The sequence below is a fragment of the Gorilla gorilla genome, chromosome 11, assembly GCF_029281585.2.
Source record: "Gorilla gorilla gorilla isolate KB3781 chromosome 11, NHGRI_mGorGor1-v2.1_pri, whole genome shotgun sequence".
NCBI lineage: Eukaryota > Metazoa > Chordata > Mammalia > Primates > Hominidae > Gorilla > Gorilla gorilla.
In genome coordinates this window covers 72,471,954-72,486,861 of record NC_073235.2, presented here as the reverse complement: position 1 = coordinate 72,486,861, position 14,908 = coordinate 72,471,954, and the positions used below count along the sequence as shown (strand labels likewise).

The window sequence follows — 14,908 nt, the reverse complement described above, 5'->3', positions numbered from 1 at the left end:
TTCCCCATTTTCACTGCATTCTAAAGGTTTGGGTATGTTGCATTTTCATTTTCCTTCACCTCAAAGTGTTTTCTAATTTCATTTGTAATTTATTCTTTGGCCCATTGGTTGTTTAAGAGTACGTTGTTTTAGGCCAGGCACGGTGGCTCACACCTGTAATCCCAACACTTTGGGAGGCCGAGGCGGGCAGATCACAAGGTCAGGAGATCAAGACCATCCTGGCTAACACAGTGAAACCCCATCTCTACTAAAAATACAAAAAATTAGCTGGACATCGTGGCGGGCGCCTGTGGTCCCAGCTACTTGGGAAGCTGAGGCAGGAGAATGGCGTGAACCCAGGAGACGGAGCTTGCAGTGAGCCGAGGCCACGCCACTGCACTCCAGCCTGCATGACAGAGTGAGACTCCATCTCAAAAAAATAATAATAATAAAATAAAGAGTATGTTGTTTAATTTCCACATACTTGCGAATTTCCCAGGTTTCCTTTTGTTATTCATAGCTAGTTTCATTCCATTATGACCACAGACAATTTTTTGAATAATTTCAATCTTTTAAAATGTTATTGAGGCTTGTTTTGTGGCCTAACATATGGTCTACCTAGGATAATGTTCCATATACCACTGAGAAAAATATACATTCCACTGTTATTGGGTGGAGTGTTCTATATAAGTCTGTTAGGTATGGTTGTTTTACAGTGTTGCTCAAGTATTCAGTTTCCTTTCTGATCTTCTGTCTAGTTGTTCTATAAAGTCTCCAATTATTATTTTAGAAGTATCTATTTCTCCCTTCAATTCTGTCCATTTTTGCTTCCTACATTGGGGGCTCTGTTGTTTGGAGCATATATGTTTATAATACCTTCATGATGGATTGGCTGTTTATCAATATACAATCTCCTTCTTTGTCTCTTGTAACAATTCTTAACTTACAATTTATTTTGTCTCATAGTATAACCACCCCAGCTCTCTTTTGGTTACTATTTGCATGGAATCTCTTCCCATCCTTTCGCTTTCAACTTATTGTGTCTCTGGATCTAAAGTGAATCTCTTGTAGCATCACATTTTTAAAAATTCATTCTGTCAACCTCTGCCTTTTACCTGGGCAGTTTAATGCATTTATATTTTAAGTAATTACTAACTTTAAAAAAAATTAATTCTTCCTTTTTGCTATTTGTTTTCTATTTCTTCTTTCATTGATTACTGCCTTCTTCTGTAATTAATTGAATTTTCTGGTATAAAATTTTGATTCCCTTCTCTTTTCTTTTATGTGTGCGTGTGTGTGTGTGTGTGTGTGTGTGTAACTTTTTTTTATAGTGTTTACCCTAGGGATTAGAATTAACATCTTCACTTTGTAACAATCAAATTTAAATAAATATCTACTTCATTTCAGAAATATACAAAAACTGCTCCATCCCCCTTCCCTTTGTGTTTTTATCTCAATGCCCACACTCTTCCACAAACAAGAACATTATTATTTGGTTTACAAATCTAGATATACAGTTCTTTCCGGATTTACTTTCTTTTATTATATATATTTTTGAAGTGCTATGAAAACTAACTGCTCTTTCTGAATCTTTGCAACTTTGGATTTTCTGAATCTTTGCAAAGATTGTAGGGTTTAGTAAAATGAAAAGACTATATAATATTGTATTATTCTCCTATGGAGAACTGAAGCTCCCCAAATCAGTAATGTTTACAACAGGCATTCTGAGCAATAATGAGATGGCACATAAATTAATATCTTTCCATGTAGATAAATGTACTTAAAGGCCCTTAATTAAGCAGTGTTTTGAAGGGTTCCTAATCAAAAGTCTGTAATTTAGCATAAATCAAATATAAAAATAAAGAGTTAAAAGCATGAGACTTTTCTTTAATACATGGTTTGAAGAACATGGCAATAAAGTATCAGTGAACACTAAAAAGATCTAGAACAATAAGCACACCTAGCATCCAGACTTTTGTCTCTAAATACCATTTCCCACTAAAAAGGAACTAATGCTTCTTTGAGAGATTGCTGATTTCAGGGCAGGAAATGTGTAAGATAAATTTATTGTAACTTGCCACACCAAAAAATGTAGAAAGACCCAAGGCTACTTACTACTCTAGCCTTGCATCAAAAGAACTCAGGAGACAACTCGAATAAGCTCTCAGTGAACAAAGATGGAAGAACACGAGCATCAACAAGAAAGTAACTATAGAGTTATTAATAGAGTTCATAATGATTAAAAACAGTTCATTAATGATACCTGAAAGTACTAATTATCTTTAGAAAATGATTTTTAAACCCCACTATCTCAATATTTTGAGCACCCGTAAATAGAAGGAAAGAATACTATGTCTACCCTGCCTTTCCTGTGTAATCTGTATCTCAGAGCAACAAAAAATAGGTGATGAAGTGAAATTTCTTTTATAGAAGTATATGTAAGCTAATAAACAACAACAAAAAAAACATGAAAGAGATTTGTAATCTCTGATCAACTGATGGATTTAGGCAGTAATCATCGCTTCCTACTAATCTCACAGAGAGAAAACAGAGGGAACAGAGGAATATGTTAAACATCACAGCAACATTCTGAAAAATCCAAATTGGTTTTCAATGATCCAATTTCTTTTAAAAAGTAAAATCATGGGAGGAGGGGGTAAAGATAGAGGGAGAGTGGATCTATTAATTAAAAGACAACAAAGGAATACTGCAACTATAAATAAATTAAGCAAAATAAATAAATAAATAGAGAATGGGAAAATTTTAAACACTGACTAGATGTTTGATGATACTGAGGAATTTATTTAGGACTGACTGTGGTTATGTTTAAAAAACAAGACCTTTCTTTTTAACAGAAACACTGAATTTTTTACAGATGAAATTATATGATGTCTAAAATCTGCTTCGAAATAATTCTAATAAGGAGGGAACAAATGAAATAAAATTAGCCAGAAATTAATCACTGTTGAAGATAGATGGGGACATGGGGGTTCACTTTGCACATCTCCTTAGCATACTGTTAAAAATTTTCCATATTCAAATCTAAAAGGGAAGAAATGAATCAAAATAAAGAAGCCCAGAGAAAAAAGGGGTAAAAGGGGGAAAGTATCAATGGGTGGATAAGGCTTAGATGGTAAAGAAGGAAACAGCTAGAGAATTCACCTATTATACTAAAATTATTCCTGAGTTTTAATACTCTTTAATGTCAGTTTCTTTTTTTCTTTTTTAATTTTTTTAAAGATAGGGTCTTACTCTATCACGCAGGCTAGAGTGCAGTGGTGCAATCTCAGCTCACTGCAACCTCGACCTCTTGGGCTCAGGCAATCCTCCCACCTTGGCCTCCTGAGTAGCTGGGACCACAGGTGCACGTCACCACACCTGTCTAATTTTACTTTTTGTAGAGACAGGGTCTTACTGTGTTGCCCAGGCTGGTCTTGAACTCCTAGACTCAAGCAATCCTCCAGCCTTGGCTTCCCAAAATGCTGGAATTACAGGCATGAACCACTGTATCCTGGCAATATTAGTTTCTTATTTTTTTCCTTCTATCTCTAAGGGATAAGGCAGCTACAGTATAGTGGAATTGTTTAATATTTATTGGTCTAGCTAGCATATACAATTGTTTAAAAGAGACTTTAAAAAGTAACAGACCAAATAAACTTAAAAACATAAAATAATGAACAAATAAAAGCTTAAAACAAGAACATAAGTTTCACTGGAGCAGGGATTTTGTTTTGTCTCTTACTAGAACAGTGCCTGACACCTAGGAGCTCAATAAATATCTATGAAATAAATTAATGAATAAAACAAATCATTACATTGATAACTATATAGTATTTAATCACGAAGTTGAAAGTCAATTGGCAATAATCTAATAAACTGCTTTCCTAAGAGTAGTAGAAAGGAAAAGTAGCTGTAAAAGTAGTTAATACTTCCACACATTTCCCTTTCAGTAAGCATTTCTGATTTGGACAGCTCTACTTCAATGTCCCACTAAATCAGGATTTCCCAAATCAATTCATTTTAGGCAAGAAGAGTAACAGAAGAAACGAATTTACTAGGCATCATATTGGATTCTTTTTGTTTATATTACATTATTTAACCAATACAAAAATCCTCTAAAGTCAATATGAGCTCTCTACATAAAAGAAAAAAACATATTTGGCCACAGTAAGTAAACCAATACCATATTTGAATTCAGGGGAGTTTCTAATATCTAACTCTTTACACTTTACCCTACTAATTCAGAGAGTTAACACCCTAGAAAATAATCCTCTGGAGAAATATGTAAGAATTTTTTTTCTCTTTATTTTACACATACTCTTGTTGGAAAAGGATTAAATTTATTGCGACTAAACTGTACAAGAATTATCACTACCCTCAAAAATACTTCATTATGGAAGACAATGGACACCATTCAGACAAATCCTTCAAACTTTTAAAATTATATTTATAATTTATAATAAAATTATATAGTTTAAAACTATAGACTGGTAAACATACCAATTCACAGACCGTTTGAACAAATAAAGGCAGAGCTGTCTAAATATGCCTTGTGTAATTAAAAACTGACAATATTTATGGGCTAAGGAGTTTTCCAGATTTTAGAACAATTGTTTTTCTGTTTTTTTTTTTTTTTTTTTTTTGTGAGACAGAGTCTTGCTCTGTCACCCAGGCTGGAGTGCAGTGGTGCAATCTCAGCTCACTGCAACCTCTGCCTCCCAGGTTCCAGCGATTCTCCTGCCTCAGGCTCCCAAATAGCTGGGATTACAGGCGCCCTCCACCACACCGGCCAATATTTTATATTTTTAGTAGAGACGGGGTTTCACCATGTTGGCCATGTTGGCTAGTATCGAACTCCTGACCTCAGGTGATCTGCCCACCTCAGCCTCCCAAAGTGCTGGAATTACAGATGCGAGGCACCACACCCAGCCAGAACAATTATAATTACCAAGAAAGCTGAACGCAGTTACTGGCCACCTAGCATTGGTAATATACCATCACACTTTAAAGAAAAAAATTGTGAAACCATATAGCAAGATCTCTGTTAGGAGTTTCTTCTAACACTCATGTCCAGGAAAGTAAGATATAACCAGATAAAGAATCTTTGTCATTTGGATCTAAACTGACCCTTGCCTAGTTATAAGTAGACAAAGATATAATTTTCATTTAATACAGATATTTATTAATCTGTTGTATATACTTCAGCTCTAAAATGTTCCCATGAAAAAATTACTTTGATTTTACCTGAGGATGCTTGTAACAGTACAACTAATCCAGCAGGTCGATCTTCAGAGGAGGGGCCACTCTGTCCACAAATAACACAGTCATATACTGCCTCGGAAACCTGTGGTTCTGCCGTGGTGATCTCCATAGGAATATCATTCTCAGGAGAATCTGAGGGAAAAAAGTTCATCTCTTTAATTCCTTAGGAGGAAAATCTCTCTTCAATGAAAGTGTGAGAGAAAAATCAAGTTCAAACAATTTTTAGCTTCAATATCAATAAAGTATACAGTAATAAAACTGTGGAAAAAATAACCTTACTCAAGTAAAATATTTAGACAGATAAAATAATGCAAAGACTTTAATAATGAAAGATTTAAACTAAAATATGGTTAAATACACTTCTAATGTTGTATCATTCAAATATAAAATAGATACAGAAAACATAGAGGCAAAGATATTTGTATCAAAAGAGAAATATTTTAAAATAACATGTTACAGAAAGAAGGGAGATGTTTGTTTTAATTTTCCTTGAGGCACCTAAGGGGTTATTCACAACAACATGACAGCTCTTGGGAAAATATGGTAGTATTTACTAGAATATAAAAGAGAAAAAAACTATTTCTTTCTCACTCTCAATTCTAGTGATTGTATGTCAGAAATAGTAGCTATCAATATGTTTTTTAATGTAGGGAAATCATAAAGATATGACCATATTATATATGAATAAAGCAGAACTCATCAAAAATAGCAGTAATCCTCTGGTGATATAATGTTACTAATAGCAAAAAATAAAATATTGAGTTAATAATTATTTACAGATAAAGACACTTAAATTCATGAAGATAAGTGATGCTGCCACTGGTGACAAAGAAATGGGTGGAAGAGACTGGGAAGAACAGGGAAGCAGAAGTGCTTTATGAAATGCTTAAAAGATGGAGGCACATCTAAGTAAATATGTAAAAATACACGTCAGAAATAAGAAAAACGTCAAGTTTAGATATTTTAAAATAAGAATTCATGCAGATATACATACATCTGATACTTATGAAGAATGACTGAGAGGAAAAGGGACAGTAACCTAAAACAGAACTTTGGGTAATGCCTAGTATTAATGGAAATAAAAAGATGCCACAAAGAGATTAGCAAACAAAAACAAAAACAAAAACAGTACCTGAATAGAATCAAACCAAAAATCACAACGTCTATGAAAATACACTAGTAGGTCTAAATGAAAAGAAGATTTCAAAAGAAAAAAGTACCAGAAGCCATTAAGAGTTGATATGAGGCCGGGCATGGTGGCTCATGCCTGTAATCCCAGCACTTTGGGAGGCTGAGGCGGGCGGATCACCTGAGGTCAGGAGTTTGAGACCAAGCCTGGCCAACATAGTGAAACCCTGTCTCTACTAAAAATACAAAAAATTGGGCAGGCATGGTGGCAGGCACCTGTAATCCTGGCTACTTGGAAGGCTAAGGCAGGAGAATCACTTGAACCCAGGAGGCAGAGGTTGCAGTTAGCTGAGATCGCACCACTGCACTCCAGCCTGGGCAACAAGAGTGAAACTACATCTCAGGAAAAAAAAAAAAAAAAAGAAAAGAGTTTATATGAGACTACTTTGGGTCTTAGGGAGAAAAGAGAAGAGAAAACCATGCAGAAAAAAGAAATTGTCTGCTCTCAAGTGCAAAGGAGAACACAGAGATACCTGACAAAGTACAGTGAAATAACTCAGTCTCGTGTTAAGTGCCAAAGAAATACAATTTCATTAACCCTATCTCACACATAAAGATCTTTTTTTTTTTTAATAAGTCTTGGTACAATCGACTTGAAAACCTCAAGGAAACCCTGATGCCAAAACACATTATCCAAGATGCTGCTAAGTCATCTTTTCTAGTTTTTAAAAGAAACTTCAATGACAATCTTCAATGGTGATACAGTACCGATGGCATGAAAATAAAATAGGTGAACTCATTTTCATGCAGAGTACTTTTTATCTGAAATCTGACTTTAAAAATTACAGACACCAATGTCCCTTTTTTTCTTCAAGAAACTAAGATCATGGTTTATTTCTGAAAAGAGGAGGAAAAGTCACAGCTTTTTATACCCTGTGTTGAATTAAAATGTTATTGGTAATATATGGTTGATTCTATCATTCCAGTACCAAATTCTGACATTTTTAGTAAGATTTAAAAAGGATTTGTGTCCAAATTAAATGCTGTATTTAAATGTGATTATTGTTTCTCACTTATCTGTGAGATATGAAAAAATAAAGAACCTATTCTGAAAGAAGTCAGGCCCCAAAAAAGTACATATTGTATGTAAATTGTTAAAGAACAAAAGCATGAAAAACTAACATACAGAGTCACAAGTAATGATACTGGTTACTCTTGGAAGAAGCAGTGACAGAAAGAGACCATGAAGGGAGCTTATGGGATGCTAGTAATTTTTATTTCTCAATTTGGATGCTGGTTTCTCAATCTGGATTCAGTTATACAGTCACAATCTGTTTGTTAAAACTCAAAGAGCTCTAAAATCCTGAAACATGCATTATGAGTATATTTCAATAAAAAGGTTTCTTTTAAAAACCCCTACTCTAAATGAGTAATTTGGTATATTCTGTAACAAGTATTATAATAAAGGTACTTAATGCACACATCAATATCTGCACATATTTTCCACACCAAAAAAAAAAAATCTAAATGATGTGCCATGCAAATTGAGGCAATGAAAAAATTACAATGATTTACAATCTAGGTAAATTAAATGAATAAAAGATGCAAAACTGATAGAGTAATAGTCAAAGATGACAAATCCAAGTGTTACTAGAGACTAATAATGAAAATATTCTTGCTACCAAATAACCCTGGAATTCTTAAGTTCTACTTTAACTTTCAGTTCAATTCAAATTCAAAGGGTTTCTGTATAAAATTCACATTTGCCCTTTTAGAACAAAAGTACTACTTAAATTACCATAATTGATATTATTACAATAAATACAAAAAAGATAACTAAAGCAATAGTTAATTTATCTGTTTGGTTTTACATGAACAGAAAAGAATCTATCTGAATGAAGCAGCTGATTCTTCTGAATGCTATTACACTTAGCCAAATGACCGCAAGATGGCCCCAATTCTCCACTCCTCCCTGTATCCATGCTCTTCACAATGTGATACTGTAATTCCTCCCATCAAGAGAGAGTTTATTTCCCCACTCCTTGAATATCAGCTGGCCTTGACTTGTTTTAACGAAGAGAATGTGGAGGATGGGCGCAGTGGCTCACACCTATAATCTCAGCACTTTTGGGAGGCCGAGGCAGGTGGATTGCCTGAGGCCAGGAGCTCAAGACCAGCCTGGACAACATGGCAAAACCCCATCTCTACTAAAAATACAAAAATTGGCTGGGTGTGGTGATGCGTGCCTGTAATCCCAGCTACTCAGGAGGCTGAGACAAGAAAATCACTTGAACTTGGGAGGCAGAGGCTACAGTGAGCCAAGATCACACCACCATACTACAGCCTGGGTGCCAGAATGAGTGAGACTCCATCTCAAAAAAAAAAAAAAAAAAAAAAAAGGAGAGAGAATGTGGCAAAAACAACAATATGCCTTCCAAGACTAGGCCTCAGGTGATCTTGCATAGTTTCTCTCTCTTGCTCTCACTCTCAACTCCACCTTGCATAGTTTCTCTCTCTTGCTCTCACTCTCAACTCCACCTTGCATAGTTTCTCTCTCTTGCTCTCACTCTCAACTCTACCATCTCCATGAGAATAAGTCAAGGTGGGCTACCTTGCCAGAGGAGGAGAGACCAAATGGAACACACATAAGTTGTCTCACCAGCTCATGGCAGCCCCCTGTTAACCAATCAGCAGATCACAGACCCACAATTCAGCCCATGGGTCTGTGGGTGATGAGATCAGCTAAGCCTTCTCCAGGAAAGTTTGGTTCACAACAGAACCACTGAGTCTACTCATTGACTCATGAAAACTAACTAGGGGTTGTTTTTTTAAATCACTAAATTTTGGGGGACAGCTAGTTACACAACAATTGCTAACTAATATAATAGTTCTACTATATGTTAATTATAATATAGAAACTCAAAAGAATTGAAGTACTTTGCCTTACCAAGATGAGTCATGAAAACTAATATTTAAAGTAATAAAGGTGTTTCCGTCTGGAATATTTTCTAGTCTAAGGAATTAAAAAAATCATTTTCCAAAATGATTTTTATCTTTAATATCTACTTATTTTACAACCATTAATTTAACATCATCAGAGTGAAAAGCTTCCATATTCACAAATACCACAGTTCTACTTCAAGAGTTTACACTGTTACATAAAATTTCCTGTTCTAATATTTGTTAAAAATAGTTAGAGCCTATTTTAATATAAAATTAATCTTTAATTACAAAATAGCCTTTGCCTTTCTTAACCTTTATATTTATAAATTAATTAGATTAATTTAAACTAAAATAAGTATTTATAGAACAATCAAAAATCTTCTTGCTTCATGTTTTGCTTTCATGTTTGTGGGTTTTGTGGCTGAATGGAAGGATGGGGAAATGATATAGGGATGATGTATTCGGTGCCCTCAAAATCATGTGAAATACATTTTTATTTGAAAGAGGAATAAGCAACTGCAAAACACAAGTAGCTGGTTTGCAGCCCAGTGGCAGGCACAGAGAATTTTTATTGCATAAATTAATACAAAATTTTAAATTTTTTAACACAATTTAATTTTTAAAAACAACTGAGAAGTACTTGCTACTAACCTAGCAGGTGAGTTACTATTCATAAAATAAGTACACTAGCAGAGTTCACTGATTTCTGCTAAGAAGTCTGACTTCCCTCAGATAAGTGCCAAAATTGCAAAACTCCCACTGCACACTATCATTAATTTTGATAAGGATGTACAGTATTATCTTCAATTAGTCATCATTTTTATTATCATTCTTGCTTTCCTCTTTTTTTAGTTGGTGTATAGAGTATTCGCTTTCTTTTTTAAAAAATAATCTTCCCATTTTATAATAGTTTTAGATTTGCAGATACTACATGTACCCTCCCCCCCACAGTTTCATCTTAAACTTTACATTAGCATGGTATGACTGTTAGAATTAATGAATATATATTAATTTTTATTGATACAATATTGACAAATTAACTAAAGTCCAACTTTTTTCAGGCTTCCTTCATTTTTATCCAATGTCCTTTTTCCATCCCAGGATACCACATTACATTTAGTTGTTATGTCTCCTTATGTTCTTCTAAGAAGAAACTGTGACAGTTTCTCAGACTTTCCTTGTTTCCTTGCTTTGATGAACTTGACAGTTTTGAGGAGTAGTATCCAGGTATTTGCATAACAGTCCTCAGTTATGATTTGTCTGATGTTTTTCTCATGATTAGTCTAAGGTTATCGATTTTAGAGAGGAAGATCACAGAAGCATCATTCTCATCACATCATATCAAGGGTACATAATATTAACATGAATTACCACTGCTGTTGCTGACCTTGATCACCTGGTTAAGATGTTTCCCAAGTTTCTCTACTGTAAAATAACTCTTTTCCCCCTTTCCACACCAAGAAGCCATTACATGCAGCTCACACTTAAGGAGTGGGGAGTTATATTCCACCTCCTTGAGGGTAAAGGCTCTACATAAAATACTAGGTATTCTTCTGCATAGGAAACTTCTCTATGCTACCTTATTTATTCAATCATTTATACTAGTATATACTCATTGATATTTCTTTTATACTCAGGGTTATAATGCATTATACTTTACTTTGTTGCTCAAATTGTTCCAGCTTTGGCCACTGGAAACTCTCAGTTGACTCCTGTGCCCCCTGACATAGCCCCAGCCCATATCATCACTAGAGGGGGTGGGGGTTGTTTGTTTTTGAGTACCCCTCTACTTTCTGGCCCTATGAGATACACCAGATCCACCCTGCATGTTCCCTGCCCCAGTTCTTAAAAATCAACCATGCCTCCAAGGACCCTAGTTCCTCTTTTCAGCAAGGGAGGAGGGGACTGTATTAGAAACCAAGATCGGGGGGAGGGGGGAGGGGGGAGGGATAGCATTAGGAGATATACCTAATGCTAAATGATGAGTTAATGGGTGCAGCACACCAGTATGGCACATGTATTCGTATGTAACTAACCTGCACTTTGTGCACATGTACCCTAAAACTTAAAGTATAATAATAAAAAAAAAAAAGAAACCAAGATCTGGGCAATGGGTGTGCTTGTACCTGGGAAATATCCATGAGTACATACTAATATAAATGAACGAACAAATAAACAAGGGAACACAGATAAGTTTCCTAAGCAGAAGAATGCCAAATATTTTATATAGTGCCTTTACCCTCAAGGAGGTGGAATATAACTCCCCATTCCAGTTTCTACTGGGATGTCCTTGCTTCTAGGCCCTTTCAGCTGACAAAAGAAGGGACTACGTGTCTGTACACTAACTCATGCACATGCATATGCCTGTATTTATACATATATAATTCCAACTTTATCTAGAGCTGTCTAAACATGAGTTCATACCAATGTCTCCAACTCTAATCCATTATTATCACATGAATCATTCTAGCCTTCTCCCCTTATCTGTAACTTCTTACTCCAAAGGCGAGAAATCCAGCTCTCATCATCTGCCATTCATTTACTTAATTGTTCAACGTCAGTATATACGTATAGTGGTTTCAGAATTGTTAACTCATGATGCCATGGGGAAACTTTTATTCACTGGTTATACACAGTTTCTTTTGCCTTTAGTCTTATTGTTGCTATTTATTTCCAAAGTTAGGTAGCCAGCACCTCTCCCCCTACTCTTTTCAGTGAGGTTGTTTCATACATCACAAGTTCATACGTCTGTAATACAGTTAGATTCTCCTGTCATAGTCTGCATTCCATCCTGGGATCACCCCAACTCCTAAATGATTTTTTTAAATATACATACTTTAAAGATTCACTCTTTCTGCTATAAAGTTCTAAGGGTTTTAACAGTGTTACATATCGAACTTTACTGTGTCACACAGAATAATTTCAATGCTCTAAAAAAACTCCCATGTTTCATTTATTCACCTGTGCCTCAACCCTGACAACCAGTGATCTATTTACTGTCTCTATAGTTTTGCATTTTCCATAATGTCATGTAACTGGAAACACACAGTATGTAATATTTTCAGATTGGCTACTTTCACTAAGCGGTATGTATTTAAGATTCATCCATGTCTTCATGTGGCTTAATAGTTCATTCCTTTTTATTGCTGGACAGTATTTCATTATACGTATGTGCCACAGTTTCTTTATCCATTCATCTATGGAAGGACATCTTAGCTGCTTCCAATTCTGAGCAATTATAAATAAAGTTGCTATAAAAATAAGTATGAAGATTTTTTGTGTGGAAATAAGTTTTTTAATCAGTTAAATAAATATCTAAGAGCACAAGTGATGGATCATATGGTAAGATTAAGCTTAGCTTTACAGGAAAATGCCAGACTCTTCCAAAGCAGCCGTACCATTTTGAATTGCAACCATCAGTGAATTAGAGTTCCCACTGCTCTGTATTCTCGCGAAAAATTGGTAGTGTCAGATTTCGGAATTTAGCCATAGCCATGTAGTGGTATCTCACTGTTGTTTTACTCTGCATTTCCCTAATGATAATGATGCTGAGCATCTTTTGACATACTTATTTACCATTCTTGCATCTTCTTTGTAAGGTGTCTGTTCAGATCTTTTGCTCATTTTAAAAACTTGGTTATTTGTTTTCTTATTGTTGAATTATTTATATCTTTTGAATACCAGTCCTTTACCAGATGTGTGTTTTGCAAATATTTCCTCTCAGTCTATGGCTTACCATTTCATTCTCTTAACAGTACAATACCTCCTGGGGAACTGATGCCCTGGCTGAGCTACAGAGCCTAGGGCTAGGCCGATATAACACTCCTCATCCCAGGAAAACAGAGCAGTGGCTGAGCTGAGACACTCCTCCATACAGGTCAAACAACTCTAGTAACTTGCTTCCCCGGAGCTAGACTAGCCCCTAGAGTCTGAGCTGCTGAGACACCCTTCTCCATGGGGAGTAGACTCCCTGCTCTGCTGCTCCATAACCCTCAAGGGCCCAAATGACATCTGTATTTGGCCATTCTGACATACTTGCTGACACTGCACCTGGGATCACAGAGTCTGGGATACTGCCAAGCCCCACCATCACAGGGTCTAAGGTAACCACTACACAGTACTACATCCCCAGGGACATGGCTGCTACTAAGCCCTACTGGCTCAGACTCCCAAATAGTGGCTATACCCTGCACCCTGGGCTCAAACCTCAGGAGCACCCTTTCTTCCCCAGAGGCAAGATGTGACCTGTTCCCCAGGGGTAAACAACCCAACTCCCTGAATCCAAGCTGCTAGAAGGTGCCTCAGAGTCACAGATCCTGACTCTGTGGCAACCTAAATCTACCCCTACCACAGACAGCAAAATGGCACGCCAAGACCCAAGTGCCATAATAGGTTCATGAAACCCAGGCCCCACAGCCCCTCCAAGCACCTGTACCTGGAACCCAGCACTGCTACTGGTACTCATAGTCCATGAAAAACATGACACCAAGAGGGATCCCCTTGGGTAAGTCTCCCCACTGTGGAGAAAATGAGAATAGGCGGAGCCCAAAAGGCCTTGCCACCAAGGACATTAACAGCCTATGTCACCACTGCTGCTACCACAAACTTCTATAGCCTAGGCCACAGTTATTGCTGATGTTGAACACCACCAGAGAAGCTGCATGGAAGTTATACCTCTATACCCACCCAGAAACAGAGTCACCACATCTTTCCCAGCCAGCACACTAAGATTCAACTGCAGGTGAATCATTCTCTACAAAAGCCAATCTAGGAAGTTCAGAATACACAACAATTCCACAAGATGTACAGATATCAATGCAGTGACATAAGAAACATGAAAAAGCAAGGAAATACGACACGACAAAATGAACTGATGGCCAATACGAGGTGTCAATTTGACTGCATTGAGGGATGCCTAGATGGCTGGTGGAACATTGTTTCTGCGTGTGTCTGTGAGGGTTTTCCAGAGGAGAATGACATGTGAGTCAGTGAATGAAAGAGGAACATCTGCCCTCACTGTGGGCGAGCACTACCCAACAGACTGTGGGTAAAGCTAGAACAAAGCAGGCAGAAGGGTGATATTCAGCTTGCTTGGTTTCCCCTCTCTCTCTCTCCCTCCCAGAGCAGAACACCTTTTCTCCTCCTGCCCTTGGACATTTGACACAGGTTCTTTGGCCTTTGGGCTTTGGGACCTGTAACAAAAGACTCTTGGGGGTTTTCAGGCCTTCAGTCTCAGACCAGGTACTGTACTGTCAGCTTCTCTGGTTTTGAGGGTTTTAGACTTGGAATGAACCATGGTACTAGCTTTTCTCATCCCCCGCTTGCAGATGGCCGATCGTGGGATGTCACCTTTGTAATTATGTAAGCCAATTCTCCCCAGTAAACTCCCTTTCATATATACATATCCAATCATTTCTGTCCCTCTGGAAAAACCTAAAATAGATTTTGAACTTCATATCTCTCTAGTAACAGACCCAAATGAAAAGCAAATCAACAAATTGCCAGGAAAAAAAATTCAAAAGACGAATCTTAAGGAAACTCAATTAGATACAAGAAAATACAGATATATAATTCAATAGAATCAGGAAAATTTCTT

The 14,908-nt window shown here is 36.5% G+C and overlaps 1 protein-coding gene across 3 annotated transcripts in view; it reads right to left on the bottom strand.

Annotated features, from left to right (window-relative positions):
* Window positions 1-14,908, bottom strand: part of UBR3 (ubiquitin protein ligase E3 component n-recognin 3) — a 256,549-nt gene that overhangs the window by 92,170 nt on the left and 149,471 nt on the right. For all 3 annotated transcript variants that reach the window (XM_055379137.2, XM_055379139.2, XM_055379138.2), the window contains exon 25: window positions 5,224-5,373. In XM_055379137.2, coding sequence (XP_055235112.1) covers window positions 5,224-5,373 — 150 coding nt within the window. The remainder of the gene's footprint in view (window positions 1-5,223; window positions 5,374-14,908) is intronic.